Source organism: Myodes glareolus, chromosome 4 (assembly GCF_982192425.1).
Source record: "Myodes glareolus chromosome 4, mMyoGla1.1, whole genome shotgun sequence".
Lineage (NCBI taxonomy): Eukaryota > Metazoa > Chordata > Mammalia > Rodentia > Cricetidae > Myodes > Myodes glareolus.
The window spans coordinates 43246153-43269221 of NC_142029.1; the positions used below are offsets into that span (position 1 = coordinate 43246153).

Here is a 23069-nt window from a genome sequence, read left to right on the forward strand (position 1 = left end):
GATGCAATGAGAACAGGAGAATTCTGGGAAGGAGGAAGCTGATTCCTCCCATTTCAGTTCAGATCACTGAGGAAGCAGGATGTGACCTGCCAGCAGAAAAAGGTACCAAGCCATATGGCTAAAATAGATCAGAATAATGGATTAATATAAGTCATAAGCGCTAATAAGAAGCTTGAGCTTATAGGCCAATCAGCTTATAACTTATGGAGACCTCTGTGTGATTTTCTTTGGGGTTAAACAGCTGTGGTAACCAGGCAGGACAGAAAACCCCAACAAGCCAGCCCATCATGTTACACATGACCTTACTAGCCCTGTTGGCTAGGTTTCTAGTACCAGGAAAGACTTCCCTCTTTCTGATCAGTTCTTATGGAAAGTGAGGAAGGAAGACTGTCATCTTCGAACATTTCTACCAGTCCTTGCCCACAAAAACCTTAAAACTAGAGAGTTAGTAATCAAGCAGGGAAGTATTGACTCTGCAGGAAGTAAAAATTCCTGAAAAAATTTAGACTTATAAACTGACTAAAAATGCCAAATCATCTTGATATCAGGTAGTACTGATATTCCAGGGACATTGAGTTTCTGAGGCTATAATTCTTGTCCTTGGAGTTTGCATGCCTCTGTGTTTTTAACTTTCCTTTCCAAGTGGTAGGTGAGTGTTCTGTGGGCACATGACACTCTGTCTCTGATGGGATCCTTTTTCTGAGTCCTCCTGTCATATTAACAGTTGATTTCAGTGATCTTGGATTTAATGAAAATATGAAGGTTTTGTAGTTTACTCTGATACCATCTTTGTTATAGATACTCAATTTGTAATTTTGCTGAAACATTCTTGATATTTTCCTATAACACTGGTTGCATCCAAGAAAGACTCAGAAGAAAAAAAAAACCTTGACTACGGATTATGAACTACACATGATTTTCATTTTGTAATGCACTAAAAATCCATTTCTTCTAACAGAGTTGGACCACATTTTAGGAAATGAAACCGTTTATCCATGGTGACGCAGAAGTGTAGCCCTGTTTGTACTTTTGATCATTTTGTGGAGAAGTATTACCTTGGTAGGCAACCAGCTGGCTTCTGGGGGAATTGTACCCTTGATACATGCTTCGAACAACCATGTAAAATGTAACTGGCTGATGCCTTGGTTTGGGTTTGGGTCTCTTTCTTAGTCTTCAGGTTAAGCTGGGAGCATGATGGATGATGTCAGTTTCTACCAGTTATCATTCTTTGGTGGCCAGACGTAGTATTTCCCTGTTGTCAACACTTGAGAGAAGTTTGCCAAATGGGGAAATACAAATTGCAAAGAGAAGACATTAGCAATTGTTGTTGTTTTAAGGAGAGAAAAATAGATTTTTTTTTGCCGTTATTTTAGAAAAGGACAAAAGTGTTGAAATTCAAAGTCTTCAAGGAATTTCTGAACAAATGAACTTCATTTTAATCGCGTTCTTTCTTTCCATTTTATCTTCTATTTCTTAAAACAGTCTTTAAAATTCTTTGTTTTGAGGGAACGTTTTCCCCTAGGAGGCTGTGGCAATTGAAGTAATGAATTAGTCTTTGGGGACCTGAGTTAACTTGCTTGCTTTCCCTGGTACTAACTCATGACTCAGGATGTTTTGGTGTGAACTAGTGACCCTTGGAATTTATACAACATTAAAAGTTTATTGAGAAATTATATCCTACGTAAATAAAATGGTGAGGAAAGTGGTTTTCTTGTTTACACTAATGTTCTAAGCTGTCCTGATTGGCATTCAGTATCTAGTTACTGATACTGTGTGGAACTAGTGTCACTAGATCCTCGGTGGGGTCTGCGCTGTGGAATAAGCTGGCACAGCAGTTTTATGGGCAGTGGACACTGGTCGTTTGTTACAACTGAGATTTTTGAGTAGCTGGTTTTCTGGTGATGATTTTCAGGAGGGAAGGGCTGTCATGGACATTCAACATGGGGGTAGATGACTATTGGAGCCATTAGGGGTAACATTATTTGTTTTTGTTTTAAAGTGGTGAAGAAACTAGGTGACAGATGTTTAAGGATAGAAGGCATGGTGAACAGTTGAGGCTTTTTATTTTTATCAGGATGGCCTCAACTGAAGCAGTTTGCTTACGGTCCCCAAAGACACCAGTTTTAAAAAAAATTGCATGTATCGAAATCTTCAGTATCAACAGGAAAAAAAAAGCCTGGTGGTTAAAAAGGAGAGATTAGGGACTTGAATAATATTTTTCCAAGGAGAGTATACAAATGTCCAATAAACATATGAAAAGATGGTCAACACCTCTAATTTTTAGGGAAATGCCAAACAAACCAAAAGTAGTTATGACCTTATTAGTATGACTGCATTAAAAACACAGAAGACAGCGAGCATTGGGATTAGAATTCATGTCCTATATGTGAAGTGGTGCAGCATACTTAAGTATAGAATTATGGTACAATCCAGCCAGTCTACTTCTGGAGAGGCAGAGGTAGAGGGCAGAGGGCAGAGGGCAGAGGGCAGGGCAGGGTCAGGCAGGTCTCTTGCATTCACGTTCAGCCTGTTTTAACCCTACGATCAGACGAGAACATGAAGCTGCTGCTTCAGTCTTGGAAGAGTTATTTTGGTAGAAAAAAGAAAATGTTGTTCATTAGATTTGTTTAAGGTTTGTATGATGTTTAAGCAAACAGGACAGGTGTACTACAAGAAAACACTTTAAGCTACAATACTTGCATACCTCCCCACACTTAACTGCATGTCTGAAGATATCCACGAGTCCAGTTCAGTATAGTGATCGTTTGTCAACTGCAAGAAGAAAACTTGTGTTTAGTACCAACCCTATGTTTGTCGATTGGCTATAATTGTGCATTTATAAAAAGGTGCATAAAAATAGCAATGTATTTTGCTTGGAGCAGGAAAGGTAGGTGGGGTGGCTTGGCCATTACTTTTCTAGGATTAGTGTAGCATGAGGGCCGGCTTGTTGGGGTAATCTGTCCCTCCCAGTACCCCAACAGCCGGCAAGCAACAAAGAAAATCACACACAAGACTCCATAAGGTTATAAACTGATTGGCCCATTAGGTCAGGCTTCTTGTTAACTCTTATAACATATATTACCCCATTATCCTTATCTATTTTAGCCACATGGGCTCAGTACCTTTCTCAGTGTGACAGCTTACATGTTGCCTCTTCGGTGGTCTGTGCAGGAATGCTGAGAGAGTTTCTACTTCCAGAATACTCCCAGTCTCTTTGCTCCACCCCTACTTCCTGTCTGGCTTTCCCGCCTATACTGCCTGCCTGGCCAATCAGCATTTTATTAAAATATGATTGACAGAATACAGACAATTCTCCCGCACCATTTCCCTCTTTTTTTTTTTAAAACAAAGGAAAATACCCATAATCCATTTGTTGGGAATGTGGGCGTAGTATTTCAGGCTACTTCCTGCTGGTTGGGGGCGCTGATAGTCTTAAGGGGACCTAAAGAAAATTTAGAGTTATAATCAAGTCCTGACTGAAGTATCCTGTGAATCTTGATCATCTCAGGCAGCAGTCTTGAATCTGTTCTGGATGTAGAACTCAGACATCTGGGCCATCTGTTCCTGTCGGAGATTTCTCAGGTGGCCTCCCTTGGTCAAAGGTGATTATTCTTAACTCTGAATAAATCCAGAGTCTCTCGTTTTCTGTGGAAACAAAAGCAAAATCTCTTCTCCAAAGTAACATACCTTTTGACTTCAGTTTTGAAGCCAAGGTATTTTCAAAATTCCTATCTTGGGTTAGTTCAGCAGCATTTATAAACAAAAGTCTTTTAGCAGTTGTTGCTCCTTCCTCAGCAATCAAACAATTTAAAGAGAGCATAATAGCATACAGTATGAAGATTCTCTGTGCATTTTCCATCTTTATGAGGTTTTATTTTGACCTCTATTTCTTTTATTTTTTACTTTTACTTTTGGCTTTTTGAGACAGGTTCTCTGTATATATCTTTGTCCTGGAATAACTCTGTAGACCAGGCTGTCCTTGAACTCACAGAGATCCACTTGTCTCTGCCTCGCAAGTGTTGGACTCAAAGGTATATGTTACCACACCTTGAATTTACAGAGATCTGTCTGTCTCTGCCTCCCGGGCACTGGATTAAAGGTGTGTACTACCACACCTTGAGGTCACAGAGGTCAGTCTACCTCTGCCTCCCTTGTGTTGGGATTAAAGGTGTATTACCACCACACCCAACTACTCTCTTTCTTCCTTTTTTACCCTAAGAACTTTAACCTTTAGCCTACATATATTTTTAACTCATAGTAAATCATTTAGAGGTTTTCCTTTCTCTTTGACTCTTTTTTTTTTACTGTATATCTCTTTTTCTGACCACATGAGTCTAAAACCGTGGCTTTGATGGCTAGACCCAGTTCATTTCTTAGCTTTCCAGACTCATGGTTAGAGGTACCAGCCAGAGCTGTGTTCACTGCCACAACTCTATGGCGTTTCAAGGTCCTTGCCAGCAAGCAAGCTGCAGCATTCTGCTCACAGACCACACTCAGTCGGACTGCCTGCCTGAAAGAGTCAGAGTTTGCCCTGGCAGGACGGCCCAGAAAACCGGCATTTTAGAGCAGCACAGCTTTTTTCCTGCTATGGCTGAAAACTGAAAAGCGTGCGTTCAGCTTTTCATCAACGTTTAAGTGTTTTGTGGCAGGACCTCTTAAAAGAGCCACAAAGTTTTGCAGCTAAAGCTGAGTCAGGAAGCCTCTCTTAGATGAAAGCCTTGCTTGCCTCTAGCAAGCAGAGCAGACCCGAGAAATTGCTGCCACCAAGAAAACATGCTTTACTCCATTCTTTCCCAAACTTTCTCAGGCTTTCTGTGGATGCAGTTATCCACGTGGGCGCCATCTGTAGCATGAGGGCCGGCTTGTTGGGGTAATCTGTCCCTCCCAGTACCCCAACAGCCGGCAAGCAACAAAGAAAATCACACACAAGACTCCATAAGGTTATAAACTGATTGGCCCATTAGGTCAGGCTTCTTGTTAACTCTTATAACATATATTACCCCATTATCCTTATCTATTTTAGCCACATGGGCTCAGTACCTTTCTCAGTGTGACAGCTTACATGTTGCCTCTTCGGTGGTCTGTGCAGGAATGCTGAGAGAGTTTCTACTTCCAGAATACTCCCAGTCTCTTTGCTCCACCCCTACTTCCTGTCTGGCTTTCCCGCCTATACTGCCTGCCTGGCCAATCAGCATTTTATTAAAATATGATTGACAGAAAACAGACAATTCTCCCGCCAGATTAGGACCTTTGGACGTTTGTTTTCAGGGTTCCCTTTCACTGCTTGTATAACAGCAGGAGTCCTTGCTGTGAGATAAGACCATTGTAGGCTTCAGAGTGGGTGTCACCCTGCTTATATTTTTAAAATCAACACAGTACAATATGCTGAACACCCTTAAACCCAGCAGCCGCTGTGTTACATATTTTAGTTAGAGACAGAAAATCACATAGTGAATTTCATGGTGGTGAATGAGCGAGATAATACTTGTTGGAGGGGGTGAAATAAAGCCTCTATAAATATAATATATATATTTATATATATTATATATATATATAATAGAGCCTCAATAAAAAAGAACATTTCTCAAAAGTAAAAGACAAAATGAACAAAAACAAAAAACCCACTTAAATAAAAATTTTAAACTGCTATACTTAAATAATAGATGTATGTCTTCCCAAGCAACATGAAATGAGCATATCAGCCTAGTTGAATACATAATGTGCTACGCACTAGGTTCTGCCTTTGTGTCGAGAACTTGGTGTGCTGGGTAGGACAGCTGCAGGGGGTTGCAAAGAAAAGTGATGTTTTAAAGAGGGAGGTAGCAATGTGTGCTGCCTGGGTCCTGCTCTTTGAGGCTTGCCGTATATCCTGGTTTGGGCCTTATGAAAGGTCCTAGCATTGTCAGATGGAAAAATCTGATAATAATCTGAAAAAAATAGTACCATGGAGTTTACAGCCAGAAGCAGTCCAGCTTGTTGTGGGGACCAGACAGAGAGTTGGAGAGATGGTTCTCAGGAGAGGGCAGAAGTAGACATTCTCACAGGCTGGGGCTCATATGCTTGGGGATTAGAGGGCAATCCGGCCTCAGCAGGCTGACTCTGAGTATTGGGAAGTAGCTTTTAGAATCATGGACATTCGTAATTTTATCTGAGTCGATTTTCCAAAGTTCTTTGGGATTTCCACTATGATTTTAAAAATCATGGAGGAAAGTGCGAACCGTGGAGAGTATCTGGAACTTTCACAGCAGTTCATGGAAGGGGGAGCATGCCCGTGTCTTCCCCCTCTGTGTATCATTCAGCTGCCATTGTTCACTGCTCGGTCCTTTACCTCCTTTCCCACAGGGGTGACAAAGCCACAGGGATGCAGTTTGTCTCCGCTTACACTACTTTCCTACACTATTAAATATTTGTAACCCTGCCAGCACTATCTTAGCCAAAATGGACTTTTCAGAACTCCCCGGAGCACTCGATGGCTCTTTTTAGTGTTGGTTTTTCTCCAGTGGAACACTGGCCAGCGGGCCAGTCGTGTGCAGCAGGCATGCTGATAAATATTGGTTTCCAGGCATCCAGTGATACATTTGTCAGCCTGTGACTAATTGTGGGTTTTTTTTTCCCTGTGAGATGTGTTTGGCTACTACACATGAAAATGTTTCAAAATTCTTACCTAATTCATTCCCATTGATATTTGAAGCTCATCGATACCGTGTCTTTGACAAATTTTAGATTGTGTAATTGCTGAGTAACGTGTTCCATAAGTGAGATGTGTTGTGACTCTGCCAGTTGTTGTGATGACTGGGGAAGGCTGGCTTTGGTGATTCGTTTGCTGCCCTCATCTTTACATAGAAACTGATGAATTCCCTCTCCAGAATATTATATTCTTATTGCATCTTGCCAACTTGAATATCTTGTTCACGTTGTTACTGGTTAGGATTGAATTGTTTCTAGGGAGAAGTGTTGCTATAGATTTTGAATAAGAAATAACACACACACACACACACACACGCACGCACACACCGTTCTGAATGCTGGTGTTGTACTTCCAAGCATATATAAGCTTAATGGTCTGCCTGTCTGTATCATTTTCCCCTGGAATGGCATCTTAATAGTTTTCCCGGTTGGATTGCGTTAAATCTTTAAAGGCTACGTTCACTAAAACATATGTCCAGCATTTGGGCAGCCAGCGTCTGCGTGACCATTTTCGTGGAGTACAGCTTAGCTCTGCAGTGATTGGTATCTTGTGCTGAAGTGACATTAGCCGGCATGTATGACACATCACAGGGGCCCTGTATATATAGGTATGAATTTTATGCTTTACTCTAACTGCTAGAAATTGCTCTAAATCAACAGATAAAAGCTATGTTAAGATTCCATTAATTTGGAGTTTTACTTCAAACCCTTGCAGGGTGTGCTGAAGTGTATTTTGATGTTACTTTAAAATGGATTTTGTGATAGTATAAATGTACAAAGATGACATATGCAATATCTTTAAACATTTGTTTTTGTAGAGTTTGATCTGGGTTGCTGGAGTGTCTCCCATATTCAGATCAATTGTGTTAGCTGTCATGTATAGATAAACTTAGCTTCTCATCATTTCTGTGACGCTTAGGGTGAGCATAACAGGTGGAGGAAATGTCATAAATCCCAAACCAGGTCTCCATTAAAATTTATCTGTGTCCTTCCTTGTCCCCATTTTGCTTCCCTCCCCTGTGACAGGAGGCTGCTGGTGTGTGGTGGAAGATCCTTGAAGTGGTCAGTAACCTTGGCGGGGGGGTAGCATTAAGGTTTTAACAGGTGAGGAGCAGAGTTTCCGGATTTTGGAATATGGAGAAAAGCGCAGAGAAGCTTTTCACCATCCTATTATTTAATTGGCTTAGCCTTGGCTGGTACCATTTTTCGCCTCTGGCTCAGCGGTGCCCCATGTGCCATAGACCGTAATCCAGGGGCAGTTCTTAGTGGTACAAAGTTGGGGAAGCAGGAACTGGAAAATCCAGCCTATGTGATTTTTCCTGGCTTTGATTGATTTAGCTTTCATATTAAAAAGTTGTTTAAATCCTTTTTTTTTTTTAAACGAAGAAGTACTTCTCTCAGATGGGAACTTGACATCTTAAAACTTTAAGTATCTCTTTCTTTAGAGCAAAGTATTAGCATTTATGTCTATTTATTATTATTATTATATTATTCTATTTTAATAATGTTATATTATTGAAAAGCTGGTAGCAACTACCATACTAATTTTAAGGGGGTTCAGGAAAGTGCCAACTTTGTGAAGAGATTTCTAGGCACTTACATGCTTTAAAGTGTGACTAGGTATGTTTATGATCACTGAAAACTGAACTTGATTTTCACAGATATTTAATTGAACCACAAATAATAGAATTCTGTTTCATAAATTTGGAGTGATTTTAATATTGATTAAAATATTAATAAAGTAGAAAATAATAAAATGGAATAGAAAGAAACTTGCGAGTGTTAGCCAACTGAAAATGTGAAGGATGAAAAGCATACGCCACATTGAGTTTCTGCTCTGCCTCATGAAACGATTGGACTATATGCAGACAATCAAATAGATATCAATTCCTAGAGACTGTGGATGAAAATCACAGTGTTTCTTCTTTATTTTATGCACGTAAATGCTTTTTCAAGGATCACAGATATTTTTAAGCATAAAAAAGGAAACTTGAGAACTTTCCAAATTAAATAAAATAGTGGACACAAAATCTGTGACTCAGAGCAGGGGCCCCAGTAGTGTCTATAATACTTGTGGTTCTAATAAGTACTTCTGTATACCTCTTCTTTGCATGCTCTCTTTGACTTGTAAGAGTGCAAGCGGTCATCTCCACACATCCAGAGTAAAGTTGCATTCTGTTTCGTCTGCCTCTAGATTGGCATTTCAGGAATTTCTGGACTTTCTTCTACAGTTCTGATAGCAATATTCGATATCTGAGAATGACAGCATATTGCTATGTTAGGCACAGACAGAGATATTAGGCTTGACCTTCTCACACCAATGGGCTATTTATCATTCTGTCTGGGATACATTGTCTTGAAGTCTCAGCAAGAAACACCATAAAGGTTCTGCATGGACAGTCCTGTAAGATGGTGGCAGGTAGAGGTTGGCTTCCAGTGGTTTTATTGTGGCTATTTGCTCCTGCAGTCTATGACCCAAGGGTTCCTCTATTTTTGAAAGAAATCCTAAGATATTATTTAAAATGGTTCTGCTTCTTGAGATTATGACTATAGTGATTTGTCAACTTAGCATTAATTTATGGGCTTTTCTTTTTTTAAAAATTTAGTCTTATGGAGAATGCTTTCAATAATGTAAGATAATATTTAGAATCCCTTAACAACCATTTCTTAGGAGAAACAGTTTCTGATCACATAGAAGGAATATTTCTAATCATGTATACGTTTAAAAGGGTATGTCTCATCAGCTTTCATAAAAATGAGCTGTCGTCCTTCAAGTTGCTTATTTTTCTAATTATCTTTGGACATCTTTCCGTGTTGTCGAATTTTTTTATGGCTCCAGAGTACTCTATGGTGTGGACCTCCATCTGTGTAGCCATTTTCCTCCTGAACAGCGCTCAGAAGGTCTTGGTTCTGTGTACTTGCATATTATACTGCTTGAATTGTCGGAGTTAGAAAGTATCTGTCTGTCTGTCTGTCTGTCTGTCTGTCTGCCTATCCATCCTTCTATCTATCTATTTTTCTATCTATCCTCTCCCTCTTTTCCCCACCTAGAGTTTTGGGTCTTTAGGTTGCTGGAACCATAGACTGTATGCCCTGATTGCTTGTTGGATTTCAATATTCATTCTAAATGTTGTCATTTGGATAGGTCCAAACCTGAGTTACAAAGGACTAGCACATTTTATGAGTTGTAGGATAAGAGCAGCATGTTTAGAGAAGCCTGTCCTTCTGACCTCTTAGACATTAATCTACACCATTTAGCTTGGATGGCATTAGCTGCTTCATTGGTCTTGTTATACCAGCAGTGTTCTGCATGACTGAGCTTTCACAGAGTCCTGCCCAGCAATGGCTTGTTCAAGCTGTTTAATCAAGACAGAAAAATTTCTTAGAGGATATTTTGAAAACATTTATTTATTTTTTTTGCCTTGATTATAGAATGTTTGTATGCTATCGTTTCTCGCATGGCACACTGAAGTATTTGTGATTTTTAAAAATGTCAAATTACTGCATCCGTAGAAAGTCAAATGCCAGTTCTTCAGGCTGTCAAATCACCGGAGGTGGTAGTTTTTGTTTGTTTGTTTTTATTTTTGTTTTTTAATGGTATTCTTACCTTTTCATGTTCTTCAGTCACTACTTAATTACTACAGTGATTTATTTTGGTTGTGGGTCCTGCCCAGGTCGTGAGGTTTAACACCTGCTGGCTGAGGCTGCTGCCATTCTTTGAAGTCTAAACTAGAATCTCCCAGATTGAGTGAAACCTTTTCTTTTAGACGTATATCTTTTGCTTGAAGATTTCATTTAAAATTAATAAAATAAGTTTTTTAAAAACGGGGTAGTAACATTGATAGCAATTTAGAGAAGAATTCACCTCTTCTCTGCTAATATGGTTTAATGTATTTTAAGCAATAACTTGTCTATTTCAGTCGTTTTTCCTCCCAACAAAGCTGCATCCTGCTGTGTATTGTAGCCACACCCTTAGATGTGTTTGTACCTAGTCTATTGTGCCTATTGGGAGCCACTGAGATTACATCATTGTGACACTTTTTGTGTTGAAATTAACCAGATTTCAGTGCTCACTATGAAGACGGCTGTAAGCCCTCATTTTCAGAGTGGTTTGCTACTGGCAAGTCCCTCAAGGTTGCACTGGCTTGTCTCTTTCCTCACAATGGTGTTTTCATGCTGTTTTTGCATTCTCCCTTTTTCACAACCAGTATTTCTTCAGACTATTGTCTGTATTTGCATGTCATATGCCCCCAACCAAAAAAGCATTTCGAGTCTTAAAGTAAAAAGATGGAAAAAAATCATACCAAGATATGGACTTATGAAACAGTTATCCACTTATAACAACAACAAAAAAACTCCTATAAAGAAGGCATGTGTTTTAAATTATATATTACCTGGAGTTATAAATCTAATTTTTCTTTCATGCTAAGATTATAAGCTACATTAAAATTTCTTGACAGTGTAAAAGCCTGCCCAATTGAAAGTCATTTGTAGTAGCTTACTAAGCATAAAATCAACTCACTGCTTTTTATTTAAATATGGAATTTAAGCAATTTGTTTTTATTAGTGAATTAAAATGCCATCATATGCTTAAAATATGTATTCTCTTCAACATCATGTTCCACTTTTGTCTCTCACAGTCTGTGATCAAAACAGGGCGACTGCTGATCAGTCACGAGGCTCCATTGACAGGCGGCTTTGCTTCCGAGATCAGCTCCACAGTCCAGGTAGAGTACCACGATGCCAACTGTAACATCTGTGCAGTTCTGTGCATCTACTCCAGAAGGAAAGCTTGCTTATCGCCAAATTCCAAAGTATGAACTTTTGGAATATGAGCATTTCCTCCCATCAGGGCTGTACTGTCTTTGAACTCATGGTGTGATTATATCTCTAGATAATACAATTTAAATTAATCATAGTGGAAAAATCCTTTATGAAAGAAGAAAAACTTGAGATGAATAAAATAAGTTGTGTTTGCTACCTTAACAGGAGAAGGGACCTCTTTTCAATATCAACCCAGTCTTCTTCGGAATAAAGCTTAATGTTGTTCTGAAATAAGTTGGTTATGAAAGTCATCTCAGAAATTCATAGTACTCACCCTTAAACCTGTCAAAAGCAGCTAATTTCAAAAAGTATTTATCAGTTTAATTAGTAATCAATTTGTGGGGTATTGTCTGAAGTACTTGAGGAATAATATAAATACTTTCATTTTTAAAGTGTTCACTTGAGATACCGGGTAACAGGGGAAAGCCCCATAAACTTCATTTCAAAAGGATTTACACTTAAAATCTTTCTATTTGTATATATATCATAAATATGTACAATGTGAAGGAATTGTACTTTTCCTTATTTTTTAAATTTAAAAGTAATTAAAATGTATACCATATGCATTTTAAACTCAGAATGTGTTTATCGTTTAAATGCTTTTCTTCTTTTTTCTGATACCATGATTCTTTAATTACTAAAATACATCTCTGTAGAAAATGCATAAGGGTTATAGTTTCATAGAAGTTACGGTGAAAGAATAATGCTGCAAATTCATTTTAAATTTTTAATCAGCAAATGACTTTTTCCAATAAAATAGTTTATGTGCTAGTTAGTTAAATTACATAGATTGTTTTAAAAGAATACTGTGAAGCAGATTTGAACAAAATATTCTAAAAATAGATCTAAGTAATCGCTGTATTCAGTGGGAATGAAGCCGTTCGTCTTCTGTAGCTACGGAAAGGCTGCAAAACGTGAATACTTGAGTTTTGTCAATTTTTGTTTTCCTGTTTACCTAATACCATTTGAGTGTCATGAATACTCGGTTTGCATTATACACTAATTATTGAGTGATAGAATGTACCAAATCTTTTAAAAATAAGGCTGCAGGAATAGTCACTGTAATACCAAGATGTTGTTTCAAGCCAGAGGCAGAACTGGCAAGAGAAACTGGATTTTCTGACTCCTGATAACTCTGTAGTGTACTGAAGCCTCCAGGAACAGAGTGATTGCCGCCGATAGGAACCCTGACAAACCCGCTGTTTGGATAATAAGCTCATGGCTTATACCAAATGTAATTTGCATATAATTGTACAAGGAAAACTACTAGAAGGTAGTGGAGCTTAGAATTTGTGTGTCTTTGGAAAGATTTCTTCCTCTGAGCTTGCTTTTCAAATGTGATCTCTATTGGTCGGCGGCTGTGGAGTCTAATACAGTTTTCAGACTGGAATGGACTTAGAAAGATGATCTAATCTGGTGTCTCCTTATTTTGAATAATATGTGGTCTCATGTTTATGGAAAAATGACTCTCCAGCCCCAAGAATACATTAGCAAATCTTCATTTCAGAAACATAGGGTTAGGAGTTTAACAACATGGCCATTGCAGCTTGCCAACCCCCAAAATCACGAAGAATGTGTCACAGTCGGGTCCTGCAAATGTGGGATGATTCACGGTGGTGAAAGCTGACAGAGAGCGTACCCACTGTGCAATCGGATTTGTATCATAGCATGAACGCCCCAAGACAAGGCAGCTTACACCACACCCCGACGCTCACAGATTGACCCCAGCTCCTTAGGTGTTCACTGGCACCTGAAACTTAATAGCCTCCATTGGTTCCCTTTTCACCAGATGCTTGTTCATCGCTAAAATGCTTTGACTGACAGGTTTATAAAGACGGGAAAAATCTTGAACTAGCACAGAAATTTTGAGTCAATGCTCAGAGAATAAATATGCAATCTTTTCTTAGAGTTCATCAGTCCCAAGAGGAACATTGAAATTTTGAATTCATTATAAAATTGTCTGTTTTTATAGAGAAATCATTCAACTAGTGAATGACAAGGTGAATTAGGTAATATTGATAAATTTATAAGGGATTTGCATTTAACGGTTTAGCTAATTAGAATTTTGTTTTGTCTTAATTCAAGCTTTATTTGCATAAACACAGAATCCAGAAAATGAATCTAAATAAGTCTTGATGGGTGTGTTTGCCTTTTATTGTTTTTACCTATTTATTGGTAAAGAAGATTAACAGAAAGGAAGCTAGAGATGTGGACTTTTTCCTTTTTCAGAGTAATATTTAAAAACAAGTCGAATTGCTCTCGGCCTTTTGGCTAAGATCAAGTGTAAAAATAAGTCGGAGTGGTTTTACAATTGTTTTATGCACACGTCCAGCTAAATGGGGTGGACGCTCTTCAGCCTCCCGCCTGGGAAACCTGGATCAGGTTGCCGGTGCTGTGGGTTGTTTTAAATGAAGTCACTGAAGTGAGTTAAAGCTGCTTTCAACACGTGGCGTGATTCATATGCCTGCATTTCTTTTTGATGTTTGGACCTTGTAAGGTTAGGAAGGATGAAATAGGGTTATGGAATTGAAAGTCAATTTTCTGGGCAGAAGAAGGAAATGTCCAAGGAAAATGTTTTCCCCATTGTTAGGGGACGCCGCTTGAGACTGTGGACAATAATGAGCTCTGGGTTTGGTCACTTCATGCTCAAGTGTCTGGCTCTCATCGTATCAAAGAATCTTAAGTTTTATATAAAATGGTTAAGTTACAGCATTGCATCACATGTTATTATGTGGAACATACGTGGCAGCTTTTTATAAACTCATGGCTAATTCTGGAAAATTTCTTACAAAACAATGCCTTAAGAGAGCAATTATAAAATAGTAAAATTACTGTCTTTAAGTATGCAGAAATATGAAAACTCTTAGCAATCTGAAAATGTTTTATTTATATATCAGTTATTACCCATAGTAAAAAGAAAACCGAGAATTTCATATCACACAAAAATAACTTAAGTTTTATAATTGATTTTATTAGAAACACCAGAGTATGCTACAAAAATTAAATATCTGACAGAAGAACACCTTAACAGTATCATGGTATTGTTGGCATTACTATGGAAAGATTATTTTACTTATACAAATAAAATATGAGAAGAATGAATATGAAATATAGTCCTAATTTATTTACACAACTTTAATTTATAGCAGATGGCTTTTCGATCAGGCAAGATGTTTGGAGTCCACATCTTCAATCTCTTTAGAGCTGTTTTTTCTTCTTCATATAGGACATCATTATAAATAATTTTATTGTGTAATAATGCTAAATTCAGAGAAGTGACGACCTTATGTTGAGTCTATAGAAATCATCCACACATTTATTAATGGTCTATTCTAAAATTTCTATGTAACGAAAAACACTGATAAGAATTAAAGAAAAATATTTATTCAAAAATATTGGATTTAATTTGGAAGTTAAGTAGGAGGAAGAAGCTGAGGTCTGGTATGCTTGTTACCCTCTGGGAGAGAGTTCGTGGTTCTTCCTTCAGAATATCACTGTCTCCTTCCATCGACTTCTACATCCCCATCTGTTCTCACTTTGGGGTGCGGGAACTTTTCCGCCCTTGCCTTTCCTTTGACACGCGTTAACCCTCAAAGCCTGGATATCTTACATTTGAATCCCGGCATGTAAAAAAGTACACAGACAATATATTTTAGGTAATTCATTGACCCCCTTTGTTGTGGCATGGAGCCACAATTTCATTCTTTTCAGAAAATGAGTTTATGTCGTGCTTATGTTCCTCAGCTTTGTATAACCACAGATTTTCAAAAACAATATCTTTACTGTACAAAAAAAAAGCGTTAACTTCATCCCTTTAATCCCCCCCCCAATTACGTTATATTTTATATTTGTGAATCTGGTGCCCAGCACAGTAATTACACATTTAAATGTTAAGACCCCGTAGTCGGGGGCACTCTCACAGCTTTGGATGCATAGTGCGATTTCTGTAAAGATCCTGAAAAGCAGCCTTTACTATTAGCTTCCCGCGCAGTCCCATAATGACAGATCCTTGACTCTGATCTAATTGTGTGACCATAAAAGATAGTTTTATCCTCCCTCTGGATTCAATACTCAATAAGGGCGCCAATAATTTTAGGGATTGTGGTTCCTTAAAGGTTTCGTTCTCTCTCCTTTTTTTTTTCTTTTTTAAACACATGGAAGCAATAACTCCACAACCGAGAGTCCAACTGGGGAGGATGGGAACTTTCCACACCATTGTTTTATCCTTTCTGTGCGGTCTCCTTGCTGAGGATATGAACTGTCTCACACACGCGCGCGCACACACACACCCTCTCCTTTTCTCTCTCTCTCACACACACTTTGTAATGTGGTTGGGTTCTGATCTTTTGAGAGGGTTTTTATAGAGCCCCCGTGAATCATTGTGTGAAAGGAAAGTTTCATAGCTTTTCACAGAAGGAGTTTCGCTTTTCTTACTGTTCCATGTTGTAAAGGTTGATTTGGCAATGTTTCCCCATGTAAAGCCATTACTACCAAATATATAAATAACGATATTTAAGCTTCTCAGTATGAAAGAGAGAACAGATCCTAAAGGATTTTGAGTTTTTGCCACTGTGGTAGATGTAGCTATCATATTGATCAATTAAGAGTTATCAAGACACTAATTTGATGAGTTTACTACAACTTTGTCATTTCAATTTAAAACAAAGTGTTTATTAACAACATGTTAGTAACAAATGAAGCAGTCAGGGGAATTGTACTTCATTGCTATAAGATGGAGCCCTAAGATAACGGGTCAGCATATAATGTTTGACTGTGAGCTAGGTTTTGTTTTTGTTTCTGTTTTTTAAATTATGTGTGTGACATGTAATCATATCACATCATATATATATACATATAAAAATATATGCATATTATTTCACATTTTCACATTTAAATATATATACATATTATATATATTTCTTAAATATGAATGAAAAGTGTGCTGGAGAACAGAAAAATAAAAATAGAAATTTTATGTATTATATGTAAAAATACAAACCCTTAAAAGCTCCATGCAGAAGATCTGTTTTGAAACAACTGACAGCCTCAGGCGTTGTCTCCCTTCTCCAGCACAGAGGGGACTGCAGCCAAGCCCAGCTTTTACTTGATGCTTGTGTTCCCACAGTGGTGTTTTTTTGTTGTTGGGTGTTTTTGGTTTTGTTGTTGTTGTTGTTTTGCCCTAGCTATCTTGGAACTAGCTCTTGTAGTCCAGGCTAGCCTCAGACTCACAGAAGTCCACTTCCCTCCGCCTCTGTTGGGATTAAAGGCATGTTCCACCACCACCCGGCTCCCACAGGATTCTTATGTAGATGTCATAGACACAAAGTGATTGCATTAGGATGTCAGACATTTAGAATGTTATTAGGTCATGAGGGTAGTCCCTCATGAATGGGATTGGTGACCCTCAGAGGTGGGCCAATTCTTCCATTAATGGGGATACAACCAGAAAGTAGTTCTCAGAGAAGAAGAAACAGGAACTTGAGCTGGACTTTGTAAAGAGCATTCGCACCAAAGCCTGTTGAGTACTTTTTGTGAATGGCTTCTGTGGCCACAGATAGCGAGCGGTCCAATGGTCCCATCTGGATCTCCCCAGGTCGCACTGTGGACGATGGTCTGCTCCTAAGTATCTGGAATGAAGCCCCTATTGTACTCTGGCCCATTTCTCCCTCTCTGTCTTCTGTACTCAGTATCCACCACCTGCCTTCCCTGCTTTCCCTCTATTTTGGGGGAGGGGGGCAGTCTTTGTTTGCATGGCTGTTCTTGGAACCTTCGTCTCTGACCTACTGTTAAGCTTTAGACATAATTTCCTTTTCCATGCTAATTTTTCAGATGATACAAATTATAATAAAATGATTTTTGTGGAAGGAATTAACAGGAAACAGTGAGAACAGGGAGCAGTGAAGGTGGGGTATTTTTTAGCTTATGGAAATCAGCTTCTCTCGCTGTGAATACTTGCTTCCCAAAGCTTCTTGTGGACTTTTTCTTCTTTGTCTCCAACCTCTTACCCCTTATCATATTTTACTCTTTATTTTTTCAAAATATCAATTTGCCCACCCTCTGCTTGAAAAGCTCCAAGGACTATCTTGTATTGCAGCAGTAAGTTACTTGTGCAAAAACCTTCATTGCTTAAAGTTGGTCAAGTTAGGCTTCCTGTATATTTGTGTGACCCCCATGTATTGGTTGCCCTGACTATTTCTTATGTGCTGGAGCACCGACCATTTCTTGAGTGATAACTCATTCCTATAAGGTTTTTGTTTTTGTTTTCAATATTTTAGGCAATGCCTTAATATGGGCATTGCTGTGAGACATGGAGTACTTGCATTTAGACACTTTGAATTTATTAAAAGGAACAGATGGTAAACAGTGACCCGCTATAAAATACAGTCCGATACAGTCAACCAGATCACTGTAAGATTGTCGACTCTTTGGCTCTGTAATTGATATGTGGTAGCTAATGTTGCCTGAGGGTGAACATGACCCTGGAAATGAAGAAGGATCCAATCTGGGTGGAGGAGGCTACAAGTCTAGGGACAAGAACGGCTAGAGAATAATATGAAAGGCTATAGCATGAGGTAAGGGTTGACAAGTAGGATTTAGAACCCAGAGACCCTTAAACACAATAATAAAGACCCTGTATGGCAGAAATCACAGAACTGACATCGATCACCTGCATACTAATTCCAATTTTCTCATGTAATATACATAAAATACACTTCATAAACTTCTTGGCAAATAGGAATTGTAGGAAGTAAAAAATAGTGCTTGCTGTTGTCATTTAATGCAGTGGCATATAATTAAAAGATTTCAAGCAGGGGACTAACATGAATTTTTCAGTTAGAAAAGGTAGATTGGGAAGGTTCATTTAAAAAAAAAAGACAACACAATACTATCTCCATAATCTAATTGAGGGATTTGCCAGTCTTCAAACCAACAACTTCGAGGTAGGATTGGTAAGAAAAGTGGGTTTTAGAGAGTAGGAGAATGGATTTGAAAGAGAGACTCAACTCAAGAGAAAGGCTTGAGGCAAGGACTGCAGAGGTTGGTTGAGTGTCTAGGGGTCAAAAGAAAGTGCACCTTAGGTTTATTGATGGGGTGTGGCCTGCTGACAAATAAAGACTTAAACACAAATACAGATTAGTGTTTCAGTAAGGAGAGAGGTGAGGGGCATCACTCCCTCTGCTCTGTCGTTTCTGCCCTTCTCTTTTGTTTAAGTAAGCCTTGCTTCATGTAATAGTGCCCTCAGAGTTCAGTGGTAGTCATGCTGGGATTTTATTACAGGATATTGCTGGAATTATTTCACCATATGATCAAGATGTTATCGTACATGTCACTGTAGACAGGCGAGGAGTCAAGCTCTGTCAAAGGTATCCATATAGAGGGCAGACGGCACATTGTGACTTGCTGCTGTTGTGATTTGGGACATCCACTGGGCGATTTAGAGCATTCTGTGTGGAAAAGGAAGGATTACTGGGCTTAGAAATAGACTTAATCCTGTGATGCTATTTGCTTCGCAAAGAAGGCTATTTCTTGATGTGAATCCTCCCTGGCAACCTCATTAACTTCTCATAGTCACTGCCTTCTCCCCTTGCCTGCCAGCTCATGGAATCAAACTTGTAATATCTCTCAGATTCGTCTTCCTCTTGTATTCCCCCAGTAATTCTAAATGACCTCAGAAAGCTGTAAAACCTAAAAGAAAAAGGTGGGAAATAGCAGCTACTAACGGGAGAATTTTCTAAAAAAATACAAATAACTTCCTGTTTTTCCTGTGGTCAGTACGGTGTTGACTGTAGGTCTGTCATAAATAGCCTTTATTATATTGGGGAATCCTCCTCTTATTTCTAGAATATTTAGAGCGTTTATGTTAAAGGCATGTTGGATTTTGTCAAAGTTTTTTTTTTTTTCCTGCATCAGTTGGGACAATATTGTAATGCAGGGGCTTGGTTCTGTGTATATGGTGTATTATTCTGATTAGCTCAGATATGTTAACCATCTGTCCATCCGTGGAATGAAGCCAGTTTGATCTTATCCTAATTTATGATCTTCGTAATATGTTGTGGAGTTTATGGGCGTCAAACTTCCTGAGTTTAAAAGAGAGGGCCTCTTTGCTCCCTTCAGCAAATCTGGCGCTCGGAGCCATGGAGGGCATTTAAGCACACACTCAGTAAATGATGTCAATGAATTGTTTGTGTCCCAGCGTCATGCTTGGCAAATTTGTTTGAAGATGAGTGATGTTCTTGCTGGCTTATGCCGCACCTAAAAATTCTGTTAGGACAAAATGGCAGGAGAGCGGCTTATGTTTACATCACCACTCCATCGAGCAAAAATTCACTGTGGCATGTGTTTGTAAACTGGGGAGTGGACTCTTGACGTTATGGGCAGCTGTGCTTCAACTGCCTACTCTGTGACCCTTTCAGCAGTTTTTTCATGATAAACTGCAGGAGCTTTTTTCCTTCTCTGTCTCTGGCGAGTCTAAGGGAAGCATTTGTATTCATGTGTTTGTCACTGAAGTTTCACAGGCTAGGAAAATCAGTTATTGGGAGGGGGTCATTATATGTCATTAGCTATAGTGACTTTTATAAATTGGTACCTTTATATAGTTCTTTTAATACCCAAAGAGTTATATGTTTCACCTAGTGTTAGTGTCCTTAAAAAAATCTAGTTTGTATCCTTGAGGAAAATTAGAAATGATTTAGAATATTTCTTTATAGGTTAGTTTCCTTGTCATTATGACCAAAATGCCCAACAGAACTAATGAAGGATGTTTGTCTTGGCTTATGGTTTTAGAGCAGTGGTCCTCAGCCTTCCTAATACTACAACCCAGTTGGTTCCTCGTGTTTATGGTGATCCCCAAGCATAAAATTGTCTTTGTTGCTACTTCATAACTGTAAATTTGCGACTGTTATGAATCGTAATGTAAATATCTGGTGTTCAGGATATCTGACATGTGACCCCAAATGGGGTTGTGATCCACAGATTTGAGAACCACTGTTTTTGAGGGTTTGGTTTCTGGTTGGCTTAGTCCACATACTTGGGCAGGAGATCATGGCAGAAGGAAGGAATTAAGACGAGAGCCTCCATGTAATGCAGGCCAGAAAGCTGAGAGGGGAAAAGCTGCTGTGCTTTTGTTTTTTTCATTTTTCACATTTTCCATCATCCAGGGCCCCATCCGTCTGGACAGGGCTGCACACCATCGGTCTTCCCACCACAGCTAAGCTGCATGTGCCCTCTCAGATGTCCCTGGGAGTGTCTCACAGTCTTATAGGTGATTCTAAACCCAGTCACATATCCAGCGTTCACCATCATGATTTTACTTCCTTATTTGGAATGGAATGATCTCTTATATTTTCTACATGTTGAATATAAGACTTCATTTAAAATATTAGCACTGAAGATCATTTGTTGATCGAACAGAAGACTTGGGTTTGGTTCTGAGCAGCTACGTGATGGTTCACACCCATCTGTAACTCTGATTCCAGGATGCTCTCTTCTGACCCCTGTGGACACTAGGCAGGCATGTGATGCACGGACCGATATGTAGGCAAAACACATAAAATAAAATAACTCTACATTTACATAATCTACATAAAAAATAAAAAAGTCATTTTTTTCCAAACTACAATAAATTCATGTAAAATTTTGTAAATGATAAACATTACAGGATGCATCTATATGATCTGGTCAATCCTGTTGTCTTCTTTGCACAACATGTTAGGCAAAAGTGAAGCAGCATAGTAAATTCTCCAAGCTATGCTAGGCAGGGGTTGCCAGCCTTGCATGCTTACTTCTTGTTCAGGCTGGCTGTGCTTCCCAACAAAACAGCGAATTTTCTGTTTGTCTTGCCTCTTGGTAGACAGTAACGTTTGCAATGTTGGAAGATTATTTCGATTTGGTACTTTTATTCAACGTATAGCTCAAGGTAGTCCCTGTATGATTGTAAGGGCCATCATCTCCTTTCACGAGGGAATTTGTGCTCACCAGAAATATGTTTAAATTAGAGATTAAGTTCTGCTAATGAATTTCCTGCTATCCTTTAAACACTAAGTCAGTACTTATTGCAAAAAAAACAATAAATAGCAAATAGTCGAAAATGAAGGCTACGAACATTAACCAAATGGTTTACTATTCTTTTGATTTTCAGTACTAATGCAAATATTCAAAATAATATTTTTATTTGCAGAAATGTCTGAAAAATTGCATTTGATTGAGAAATGTTGACTGCCTTGATTTTTCTTTTTCAAGTTCTGTAGACTTGATTTTATTTCTTAATGCATTTTGGAGAGCCGTGCTTTTCCAATTTAAGTCCTTTCAGAGGAATTGGATACTGATATTAGCTAATTAAAATAGTTTCATGTCCCAGGGTACACAAGAAATCTCTAATTGTCTTAAAGTTATTCGATAAAAAGTATAATTCAGGGCTAGTGACAGGTCTCAGTAGGCAGAGGCACATGCCACACAGACCTGATGACCCAACTGCCGTCCTAGAACTGACCTAGAGGAGGAGAGAAAGACTTCACAGAGTTTTTCTCGTTTTTCTCTCCCCTCCATATGTGAGCTGTGATGTGTACAAATAATGCATATTTTTAAATAGAAAGAGAATTGAAAAGTATAACTCGGTTTTTTTGTTTGTTTGTTTTTCAAATAGGTCTTTCTGTGTAGTCCTGGCTGTCCTGAAACTCACTTGCCAGACCAGGCTGACCTCAAACTCACAGAGATCCGCCTGCCCCTGCCTCTCAGGTGCTGGGATTAAAGGTCTGCACCACCACTGCCCGGCTAACTTAGACTATTTTTAAAGGTATTCAGAATCTTTCTGTTTAAAGAATGCTCTGTGTGCCTCACACTTCCAAATCCAGATCCGAAGCATCCACAGTTGTGATGAGGCCCCTCGTTGAGATAAGTCAGAGCGACGCCTGTGTTTTGATAGGGTTAGATTTCTCTCTCCCCTCCATTTCTTTCCTGGATCGATTTTAAATTTCCAGCTGATGGTTTTGATGGTATAAAATACATACTTTAAAACAAACCCATGAAGTCTTGGTCTTTGCTGAGCTGGCTTTGACTTTCCAGTTGTCCTTAAATCATTTTTCTCCTTAGTCCTGATACTCTTTACTTTTCATATGAAGACTTTTAATCAGCAGTTAAAGAAACTGAAATGTAGCTTTGTTGTTCGTCTCATGTCTTAACAGTCTCCTGTCTCTGCACTCAACCTTCAAGTTTATACTTCTCTTTTTTTTTTAAATCATGTATATTTCTAGGCATAGGCTTCTACCTAAGTGTGCATAGCAGACCATCTTGAACGTATTTTGTGACTAATATTCTAACATCGCATAATCCTATATATTTTATTAAAACCACCTTTCATGCAGCAGTTCCAAAAAGCGGTTCAAGTACATTAAAATAAGTACTGCACATATGTTGATAAAATATTATGGAATGTCGAATGTGATGGAATGCTTAATTATGTGGGCAGCTAATAACTTAATAAATTAAATGCAATATTTGTTCTAGAAAGACCTACATAGTTTTAACAAAATAGGACCCAGATTGACCAGTGTTTAAATTGA

The 23069-nt window shown here is 38.6% G+C and overlaps 1 protein-coding gene across 2 annotated transcripts in view; it reads left to right on the top strand.

The window, feature by feature from the left end:
• The window catches only part of Bckdhb (branched chain keto acid dehydrogenase E1 subunit beta), a 185155-nt gene that overhangs the window by 119182 nt on the left and 42904 nt on the right, over positions 1-23069 (top strand). For both annotated transcript variants that reach the window (XM_048435762.3, XM_087905446.1), the window contains exon 9: positions 11328-11414. In XM_048435762.3, the coding sequence (XP_048291719.3) occupies positions 11328-11414 (87 nt within the window). The remainder of the gene's footprint in view (positions 1-11327; positions 11415-23069) is intronic.